Source organism: Belonocnema kinseyi, chromosome 1 (genome assembly GCF_010883055.1).
Source record: "Belonocnema kinseyi isolate 2016_QV_RU_SX_M_011 chromosome 1, B_treatae_v1, whole genome shotgun sequence".
In the NCBI taxonomy this organism is placed as follows: Eukaryota; Metazoa; Arthropoda; class Insecta; order Hymenoptera; family Cynipidae; genus Belonocnema; species Belonocnema kinseyi.
The window spans coordinates 169642891-169654871 of record NC_046657.1 but is presented as its reverse complement, the minus strand read 5'-3'; the positions used below and the strand labels follow the sequence as shown (position 1 = coordinate 169654871).

At 31.0% G+C, this 11981-nt stretch overlaps 1 protein-coding gene across 1 annotated transcript in view; it reads right to left on the bottom strand.

The window, feature by feature from the left end:
- LOC117169374 overlaps positions 1-11981 on the bottom strand; it is a 35387-nt gene that overhangs the window by 20005 nt on the left and 3401 nt on the right. Inside the window, exons 2-3 of the mRNA XM_033355729.1 lie at positions 11679-11895; positions 3563-3925 (exon numbers count right to left, since the gene is read on the bottom strand). Of these exons, the coding sequence (XP_033211620.1) occupies positions 3563-3925; positions 11679-11733 (418 nt within the window). The 5' untranslated portion in view covers positions 11734-11895. The remainder of the gene's footprint in view (positions 1-3562; positions 3926-11678; positions 11896-11981) is intronic.

The following is an 11981-nucleotide window of genomic DNA, read 5'->3' as shown; positions in this document are numbered from 1 at the left end:
ATTTTGCTTGTTCGTTGATAAGCATATTTTTAATGACCGAAACGCAAAAGAGCATACGTGGTCAAATCATCGCACTTTTTGGCAGGCGGGCCGACGGCCTATTTCTATCGCATCGTGTCTTACATCGCAGTTGTTGAATAAAAAAATGTAATTTTTAGATTTTCCATTATTTTTTATGCTTCCAAAATTTAAATTTTCGATTTTTCAAGAAAATTCCAAAATTTGTTATGATATTCTTGTAAAGCATCCAAAAAGCATCATTTTTCTTATCTTGACCTTTTTCCGATCCTGCGTTATTTGGCAGCCACAGGAAAACAGACACATTCGTAAAAACTTGTTTTTCGGATTTAGGGGGTCTCAAAATGAAGACATTCAACAAAAACGGCCAGACGAGGTCAAATCTGGCCCAGAGCCGCAAATCGGATCTGGGCCCGATCGCTGATGAAAGACATGGCCCAATCGGTACCCACCTGGTTCCGAACCATTCCCGTTAAGAGCCATTTTTTAAGTTTATAATTTTTTATAATTTTGTTTATAATAATAATTTTATGAGAATGAAAGTGAATAAGGTGTAGGATATTTTTTATTCAAGTACCGATACGATATGTCCGCCCCAGTCCTTCGCATTTCCAATGATTGCGTCAGATTCATATTTAAAACTCAAAAACACCTAAGCCTATCATGTTTTGAACTGTTTCCAGATGATTTTAATACCAAGAGTAATTTCATACAAAAAAAATGTAAAAAGTGCATCTTAGTGTTTCGGTAAATAAGTCTCCTAGCAATAAACTTTCATTATAAAAAATACAAATCGAAAAAAAGAAAAACAAGCGCTTGGCCCACCCCTTATGTAATTCTGATAAACCTCAAAGCTGATTAACCTTTCCATTAAATTTTTTTCTGAAAAATATCCTTGGGAGGTATTATTTTATTGACACATGAATTCAATACAAAATTTCCAAATCAGAAATTTAAAACATTGTTTTTGAATTAATTGATCGCAGAAGTTTCGAAAGCCAATTCTAATTAAGTGACTCCAGAAACTTGAAAAGTACTTTCTGATCGACTTAGAAATATCTATGGTAAGTGAATACCTAAATAAAAATTAAATATGGGACAAGAAAGCTATTTTATTATATATCAGTACACAGAAAATCGCCGACCCTCCAATGTACATCGAAATCAATGTTCAAGTGAGTTGCAACAAATTTGAGCCACACAGATTCATTCTGAGAATCTAGGGGAAAACCATAATTTAGAGACTGTTTTCCTCATCCAGAGCAACGTGATGTGTCATCTACAAACTGTCAGTCACCTGTCAAGATGATTTTGTCGGGCTTTATGTGGGTGAAATAGATGTTGATAAGAAGGTAAGTTATAAAAATAATTACCTAACCTTTGATTTTCTCCCATTTAATAGTGTCTATTAGTGTCTTGGAATAAAAATTGTACTTGGCGTGATAAAATATCCAAATCTTAGGTTAGTCAAAACCGATCTGCGCATGCACAAAATAGTTTTTCTTCTCACCCCTATGTTTCATGAAACATATGAAACTTTGGCATGAAACGTTTTCACGTGAAAAGATCCCAGCCCTTTGAATCTACACAAAACGGTGATCCCTTACTGTCCTAAGCTTATTAGTTCCTAATATCTGCCGCGCGGCGTTAGTTGTCCAACCACTCCCTGCTTTTGGATTGTAGGGCATGGAACTAGAAAACTTCTAAAAAGTTTCTCAGTAAATAAAATGTTGTTTTCATGAAAACACCTATTGAAATTAAATCAATTTTATTTATGTAATATTTCAAAACAGTTTTTTAATAGATTTATATAAATGCTAAAGGGAAACCATGAATTTAAGCGTCGCCCAATAAACTGGCTAAAGTGGAATATAACATTTGAATTTCAATAAAAAGTTGAAAATAATCCTTTCTGTTTCTGAACATACAAGTTTATACTAGATTGAAACATACCATTTTAGGGTTTAGTAAGTACTTAAGTCTTAAATTATTGAATATGATGAATATAATGTAAATGAAATTGAATGCAATTTTTATTCGTGCACATCTAATATAAAGATAAGTTGAAAACATTAAACATAATGTATTGAGTAAGCAACATTTTTGACAAAAATTTATTTTTTAGTAAAACAAATATAAATTTTAATTTTAAAAAACGTTCAAGATGTAAATAGAATCAAAGTTTTAACATGTTAATTTTAAAGAGATTGTTTTACCTTAAAGAGGCAGAACAAGCGCACTTTATCTGTCCGTCGAGCGGCAGTAAAATAGCACTTTATTGTACTGTGACGATCGGCACATAAGGAGGAAGAAGTGAGTGAGAAATAAGAGAAAAGTGAAAGAAAAGAATATATTTAAATACTGCGTTAAACTGCGAAGTGGATTTTGGACTTCCATCCCACGCGAGAGTGTGCGCTGTACAATCAAACGTCGTTTTCCAGAAAAAGAGTTCTTATTCTGCCTATTTCAGATAAAGTATCGTATGCACCACGGCAGTAAAGTTCTTTTAAACTCGGATGCCGTTTGCCGTCCTCGCGTTCAGCTTAGACGTTACATTCTGCATCCTCGTATAAAGTTCAACTTTACTGCCTAGGTGCATAATCTACTATTAAAGACATAATGATAGAGTTTTAGGGAGAGAAGTTACAGCAACTTTAAACTCTAAACAATTCAAACTTTTCTTCGGAAATTTTTTTTCACATTTCATTATTAATAATATTTACTATGTTTCCGAAAATAAATGTTAGAACTCGCACTTTACTCTTTATTCTAATTAAAATCTGAAAAACATTCCGCTTTGCCAGGATTATTGTACGAGCTTATAATTAATATTTTCTCTTTAAGATTCTTAGAAAATGATTGGAAAACTGTTTTGAAATATTAAATCCGTAACATTGTTTTCATTGCAATAATTGCATACCGAAAAATTACTTTTTACGAAGATATTAGAAAAAATAGAGCAAAAATCAAATGATTTCCATGAATTTGGTCAATTGTTATCCCCGCAACATTCAACGAAGTGAAGTTAGCTAGTGATTGAAGTGAAAATAACTTATTGTATAGGTACATGGTCATGACTTTTTCTATACATCCCGGCTTTAGTTTAAATGTCGACGGCCATTGCTAACCTAATATTTGGGGGTTGCATAAGGAAATTATAATTTTATTCTAAGTGACTAGTACGCACTGTTAAATGAAAGAAAGCTGAAAATTAGGTGAATATTATTCCAGCTAGTTTCCTTATTAAAAATTATTTAGTCTAATATCGCAAAGCGAATAGTTGTTTTGACAGGTTCAGGTGGCTGACAGCGCAGTTCAGCGTTCCACAACTCGGCATGAGCCAAAATTCAATCTCCAAATGTTACCTTCCCCTAAATGCCCAGATGTGCACCTACGTTCAGAGGAATAAATTTGAGACTGAAAATTCTCGTAAATGCTCATTGGGAGACCAACGAAATTTGAGCTGAAACAAATTTAACACCAGCGTTTTTCTGTGTATACACCGAATTCTGTATATTAGTCTAACTGAAATTGAATTACGAACTTGCAAGAATGTTGATTGGTCCGACTCCAGCAATGGGAAATAGGATCCTCGCATTCACATTGTAATCGGCATCGAGAATCACTTCCTTAAAAGTTAGATCCAAACTAATTTGCTGCTTCATGCGGTCAAAATTTAGTTTATTTATCTTAACATTTGATAGTCCATATAGTTTAACGTCATTAGCAGATGCTTGCAAGGTGGGTAAGTCGACGAGTTTCATGTGATCTATATGAAGGGGCTCCAGAGGTGGAACATTAATTTCTGGAAGCCCATTTTTCAATCTCTGTATCACTGCCTCGACAGAACTTTTAATGCAATCATCTAGTTGGGGGTTTCGAAGGCCACATATTTGAAAGTCTGGTGCTGTATGTTAAATATTCAAGAATGTATCAATTATATTTTTCATTCAGATAAAAATTAAAATTGATGTAGAATTGTTCAAACTTTTAAACTTTTAGAAAATTATGAAAAACTATTCTTGTGGTCAGATTAAGAAGTTTAAAATTTAAAATTTCATAGGATCTAAAAAACGTTAAAAAGGTATTATAAAAACCAGAAATTTAAGTGCAATTTCATACTAGGTGTCAAACATATTTATTCTTTAAATATTCCTTATATTCATCAGAAGTTTGAACAAAAATTTAACATGTAAGTTACAATATTTATGAACGATTAATTTCAGTTTAAGAGTATTTATAGAATTCTGGAAAACAAGCGAACAGAAAAATTGTCATTTTGGGAATGACTTGACAGTACAGGTACACAAATCTTTAAACTTTTAAAAGTAACTGACAGATGCACTTAAAATCTTGAATACATGCTATATGAATAAAGTAATATTTATTCAAGGACTTGCCGAATTTGTTACCATGTGGCAGATATGAGAAAAATTCGGTGTAAAAATAAAAAAATAAAAAAATTCGGTACTTTCCAGTAAAACAACGAAAACTGTTCAAAAATAATTACCGAGCTTATAATCCTTCATATAAAAACACCTCACCTCCATCGGTAGTGATCGTGGTAACGGTCATTTTTTATTCATAGGGTAACGTCTTGATTTAAAATTAAGATCTATAGAAGCAAAAAAAGTGAGTTCATAACTTTATCGATCACCGATCATTATTATTTAAAAAAAATTTTTTTACTATTACTGTGAATAACAGATTTTACTCTCCACATCTATTCAACAATATCATTGCTATTTAATACGTTATATATACAATAATTTAGTAAAATAAATACATAATATCTTTTACTGAATTATTATTCTGCTCAATACGTAAAATGTATTTCAGTAACTTTTCTACATTTCTCATCTAGTCACATATATTCTAGTTTATTTGTGTAATTCATGGAAATCAAGCAATTCACGGAATCCGCGGAAGTCAAGCAATTCGTGAAATTAATGGAAATAATGTAATTCATGGTATTCATGGAAATCATGGCATTCACGAAAATAATGAAGTTCACGGAATTCACGCAATTTATGGAATTCACGAAATTCAAGTAATGGGAGGAATTTGCGGAAATTATCGAGTTCAAGCTAATAATGAAATTAAAGAAATTAATAGAAATAATGGAATTCACGGAGTTCAAGGAATTCAAAGTATTCGCGGAATCCATGGAATTTATCAAATTCATGGAATTCACGAAATTCAAGTAACTCAATGAATTCACGGAAATTACGGAATTAAGGAAATTACATTAATTCCAGGAATTCAAACAATTGATGGAATTCAAAGAATTGAAGCAATGCACGAGATTTACGTGATAGACGGAATTCAAGGTATTCGCCAAATCCACGGTATTCATGGAATTCACGGAATTCATGGAAATCACGGATTTGAAAGAATTCAGGAAGTACACAAGACTTAAGAAACTTACGGAATGAAAAAAAATCAAGACATTCATGGAATTGACAGAATTCAAGGAATTTGAGAAATTAATGGAATTCACAGAATTCAAGGAATTAGCGAATTCTAAAGGACTTTATGAAATTTAAAGGAATTCAAGGATTCTGGAAATTTCGCGAATTCAATGAAGTTTTAAAATCCCGTGTATTTCGTGAATTCTGTAAATTATGGAAACTCAATTAATTCCGTGTAGTACTTGCATTCCGTGAATTTTTTGAATTCCGTGAATTTTAGAAGTTTTTTAATTTCGTAAATTGCATGAATTCCATGAATCTCTTTAAATCCTTGAGTTCCGTAAATTTCTTGAATTCCGTGAATTGCTTAAATTATGTGAATCGCTTGAATTCTGCGAATGACTCGAATTCAGTGAATTGCTTAAATTCCGTGAATTTCACGTATTGCTTTAATTCTACGAGTTCCCAAAATGCTTTTATCACGAGAATTGCTTTTATCACGAGATTTGCTTTTATTAGGAGACTTCCTTGAATTCTGTAAATTCCGTAAATTCGGTAAATTAATTGAGTTCCTTAAATTTTGAAAATTCCATGAATTCTGTAAATCTCTTGGATTTCATGAACTCTGTCAATCTCATGAATTTCGCTGATTCCGTTAATTCTGTGAATTGCTTTAATTCCGTAAATTCCGGGAATCCTATGCTTTTTTAAAATTCTTTTAATCCCACGAAGTTCTTAAATGGGCCAAAGCATTCAAGGATGGCCGCGAAACCGTCGAGAATGAGCCGCATGCCAAAATTCACGCGCCCTCATACCGCGCGTCTCACGCTCCAAACAATATCGGAATTGGCGTGTGAGGTACTGAAACACCCCCTCTACAGTCCAGATTTATCACCCTGCGACTACAACATGTTTGGACCACTGAAAGAAGCCCCCGGAGGTCAAAGATTCAACACCGACGACGAGTTTTTTCGATAGTAAATAAACGTGTCAGAGTATTTGTCTCGATCATATTTGAACCACCCTCGTAACATACAGATATTGCTATAATTGTACCATATTCTATCAGATGGATGGCAATATACAGTCGAGCCTCTCATAAGAGTGCCTCTCAATAGGGCGCCCTCTCAACGTCGCTCAAACGTTACCCCCACTTGCTGACTTCCGCGTTGACCGAGGGAGGTTTCGAAGCATTGCCTCTTAATAGGGTTCTCGCGATGAAAATAAATCTGCCTATGAATTGTACTTATGTTATGTATTATAAAATCAAATATAAATTAAGACGAATACTCTCTAAATCTGAATCAGTGAAATTTTTCTGATTCAAATAGGTAGAAATGGGTCACTAACAATCAGTAGAATGTTACTTATTGAATCAGTGAAATAACCACTTTTGAAGGTTGGCAGCACTGCACAATGTGAATTTAGCAAGAATAATAAAATAATATTTTAGTACATTCAATCAAAGAATCATATAGTAAAAACTGAAAACCCATAAATATAACCAAATATTAAAAAGGTGAAAAGTATCGATGCTTTTAAATGACAAACAACCTCGCATATTTCTTTATTTTTAAGTTTGGACTGTCATGTACAAACCCGTTAAGTAAGTACTTTCTATGCGAGTCAGAGTATATTTATCCTGCAGTTGATTCAGTTATGCTTCAAATCATTTACTCTGGTGTTATTGAACTGATTAGTGAAAAAGTACAAAATCACTGATTGATTAGTGAAATGTCTAACTAGTATTTCAATCAGTGGATTTTTCACTGATTCGTATTCAGAGAATTGAGAATATATGTTATATTTTTTTTTTAATTTAGGAAATTATATTTTTCGTTAGAAGAAATACATATTAGTACATACATAGTTTCACAATCAGATTCATCATTGTTATTCGAAAAATGTAGGCCATATGCATTTTTTTTCATTTCTGTTAATCAGAAAATCGTAGAAAATGAATCATTCAGACAAACAATTGTTAGAATGAAAATATGCATACCATAATAATTCCTTCATAAATGATTTAAAAATGAGTATGAAATGTATTTCACATCAAACGGTCAGTTTGTATCCCGCATACGACATATGTATTGTAAAAAATTGAACTCAGGCGTCAGGGTATTATTGTCAATATTGTTAATTAATATGACCAAAAAATGAATAATTAACATTTTTACGTATTATTCTTAATTTTCAGGAGTTCCTTTGATTTTTTAAAGATAAATAATTACAAATAGACAATTTAAATATCAAATATGAGTTTTAAAATCACTTTTAATTCTTAAACTAAGTGTAACTCACATAAACAATTGTTTTGCCCGAAAAATATTCTAAAATATCGTATTTTTGAATGAAATTTAAAATTGAGACATTCTTTCGAGTAGTAAAATTTTTCAAAAATACTGTGTGATTTTTTGAACAATTAATTATTGTTTATTTTCAAAATATCTCAAAATTGAGCCAGAGATTTACACTTTTTTCTCAAGTCGATATCCGATACTACTTTTTGTTTAATAATTATATCATTTTGATACATTTCTGCTAATGATTGAGACATCTCTATTTGTTTAAACAATTTTTATTTGCTCCAGCAGTTTTTTTTGAAAACTTAAAAATATATATATAAAATAAAACACATTCAATTATTTTTCTGGCGATAGATTTAGGTACAGCAGAACCTCGATTATCCGAGGTAATGTGGGGAGCAGATGCCTCGGATAAGCGAAAACTTGGATAATACGGAAGAAGTACAAAATTCGGAAGAGTTGTCTATTTTTGATATATTTTAAATATAAAAATAAATATAAACATTTAGCAAATAAAAGTAAACAACTTACGAATGTGGATTTATCTTTATTAATTTATTAATAATTGCAAACTACTGTGCGCATTCAGAATTAGGAGTAGCAGCTTCGTCTGTTTTATTAATGATTCTCCGTATTATCCGAGCATACACCTCAGTTAATGCGGAGTGCTTGGATGAATCCCGTTGCCTCGAATAACGCGGAGCCTCGGATAATCGAAGGCTGGGTTATCAAGGTTTTATTGTATATAGATGTAGGTTCGATACCCCATAGCGTTAGAAATTTTATTCATAATATAATGTTTAAAATGTCATATATGTATTCAATCTAAACAGGGCCATTAATATTTATATTCAGAGTACCCGCAATCAATTAATATTTATTTTTTAAATACCCTTTTTCATATCTTTAGAGTATAGTAGTAGTCGTAAAAAGTAACCAAATTTTTTAAATAAAATTTCAATTCTTGAAATTATAAATAATATTCGAACGATATGCAGTCCTATAATGATAAATGGATAAAGCAGATGGTCCAATACTGGTACTCAGTGTTGGGCCGGCAATGGCAGCCAAACTTCGGTTGCCAAGTGGAGGCCATAGTTATCATTCCGTCATTGGCGCCATAATGGCAGCCGAGCTCCGGCAATATTTTTGCCGACTGTGAGCCAATGCTGGGCCGTACGTGACTTCGCACTTACGAAGTTTTTATTCGATGTTTCGGTTTTATCATAAAAAATAAACGGTTAAACAAAAAAATTCTAATAGGAGAATGTTTTATTCCCTTATTCACTACAATTCTACATAAAAGAAACTGATTTTTTGATTTTGGAAATTTTCTTTTTTTTTAGACGTTTGGACAATACTTCTACGCATGTTCGAGTGTCGGGCTGGTTCTTGCACCCGGCTGCTCAATTTTCAACAAAACATATTTAGTGGAATAGTTTATTTTTCAGTTTAAAAAATCAATAATAAATTTAAAAAAGCTAATTTTCAAGAGAAGAAATAAATTCTCAATTACAAAAGTGACTTTTTAATAAAAAAAAAGAATCATTTTTAACAATATAGATGAACTTTTAACAAATTTCGTAATTTTTAAAAGAATTTTTAACCTAGTAGTTAACTATTCCGTCAAAGAAATTAATTTTCAACCAAAAGATGAATTGGTAACTAGGAAGATTAATATTCTGCAACAAGAGATAAGTTTTCAACAAATTACAGAAATTTTCAACCAAATAGCTGCAGTTTCTAATGAAGAAAATAAATGTTTATCAGCAAACATTAATTTTGAACAAAATCCATAAATTTTCAAGCAAATTCTGAAATTTAAAACAAATTGTTAACCTCATAGTTAAATTTTTCACCAAAGAAAAAAAATGCCAACTGAAGGAGATAAATGTTAAACCAAACATGGAAATGTTAAATTTTCAGCAAAAAACAAATATTTTATAACTGCAACCAATTTTTAACAAAAGAGTTAAATTTTGAAAAAAGTGTTTTTAACTAAAATGTGCATCTTCAACCAAAAAAGTGATGTTTTAACAAAATAGTTCTACTTTCAATTAACTTGTTAAGCATTGAACCAAAAAATGATCTTCATATAAAGTGTCAAATTTTGAAGTGAACTTTAAATAAAAATGATACAATACAAAGATTCAAAAATAGTAATTTTTAATTAATTGTGAAAGTTATATTTTTACTAATTACTAACAATGAAGTTACTTAGTTAAGCTGCTGTCAAACATAAATTGAAATAAGTTTCAATAAATAAAATGTTACATTATAGATTTAAAATTTTTTAGTTTCACCGTGCGGATGGATGTTACATTTTTTTGTATTTATTATAAGAAAAATAATCTTCTAATTCTAAAGAATTCGAAGTAAATAAATAAAATATGGTATTCATATTGGATTTACTGGAATTTTCTCGCTTCAGTGAAGGAACTTTTGTAAATCATATGCATCGTTTTCAAAACGTGTAAGATTATCTATAAAATCAATAACAAAATTATGGAAAATAGATTTTTTTTAAAAAAAAGGGCAATTACTGCGCGATTAGCGCACAAAATGACGAAGTAACTTTAAATTGGTAAATTATTAATAAATCGATTGTTCAAGTGTTACAAGTATATTAATGTTCGATTTATTTCTCCTAACCTCAGACTTTTCATTTCAAGGTGATTTCTTTCAAACTTATATTTTACCGGTCTTCTTGGTAAAATTAAAACGATCGTGATAAAGGAATATTAATTTCGTAAACTTTTCTAGTATATATATTTTTTTACATTCTCATTATTTATGATTAATAACCGCCTGAAGTCGAAGTTCAGGTTTTGGCGATGGCGTCTGCCTGTCTCCGTGCGTCCGCCGGTAAACACGATACCTCGAAAAAATCAACAAATCAAATCGATCTTTGGCACAATTTTTTTAGGTCCTAAAAGAAAGAACGAGTTAGAGCATTTTCAAAATTTTGTCGGCTATTCTTTGTTCCAATTTAAACATTTTATTTACGTTTACTGGTAGCACTTAAGAAGCCAAACAGTTTATCTCAATACATCTTTGGATTTTCTTGGAAAAAACTCGAATTTTTATCGCGCCAAAAATAATGAAAAATAAAAAATTCCATTTTTTCGTCAAACTATGCAAGATACAAAAAAGATTAACAAACAAAAAATGTGATCCGAAAAAATATCTACAACTTTTTCCATAATCTATTCTTGATGGGACGCGTAGTTTATGTTTTATTTGTCAAAATAACATTAAAGATAAAAAATTATGTTTTCGGAAAAACATTACAAGCTACGAAAGGAAAATTAAAAAACAAAAATTTTGCAACTGAAGCACATTTATAAATCGCTCTTTGATAGGACGCGTACTTTTGGTTTAGATCATAAAAATAATATTAGTAATAATAATGTTAAATTTGCGGACAAACGGCAAAAGGTGCAAAAAATATTGATTGATAAAAGTTTTTCACCTGAAAAATTATCCGTTGTTGGATAATAGTAGTTTTCAATTGTCTGCAGCGTATTTATCCAACTTCAATGCCCATTCTCATGTTCAGCAATATGTATTTAATTTATAATTTGTGCAATTATAATAATGATAGAAAAATACAATCAAAGTAAGTTATTTTTATTCTTCCTTCTGCTCATAGTAGTGACGGCCTCTAAAATATTCAGTCTTCTACTTTTATTTCAATGGAATTACATTTTGAAAAACTTAAAACTATCAGTTTAAAAAATTATTTTTCCTTTGAAGAAATTTTTCTTAATTATTTTTAATTCTTTTAGAAAAAGTTCCATAGTATTTATAAAAAAAGTGGGTCCGTGATTATTACTGACTTTTTCTCATATCCACCACAACGTAACGAAATTTGGTAAATGCTTCTAGTACACATTTTTTCGGTATATATGCTAGAATAATATCTAGTGGTCCTACTTACGAATTTTTGCAACAGTCAATGTCGCAAAAAGTGCGAAGTTCAGTAAAATAAACATGATATTCGTAGGTGGATCTGATGAAGTTCGTGGAATCCCACATTAAGATGCAGTAGCACACTGTTGACAGGCGATCCTCCACTCATATTTATACCACCGAGACTATTCGATGGCCTTAGAATCATTCTATATTGAGTAAGTTCAAGGTTACTGATGGAATACCTGATAGAAATTCACAAAGGTTTAGTGAATTCAAAAGGCATATTAATATACATTTACGAGCAGGCGCGGATATAGAAAAGTGAATT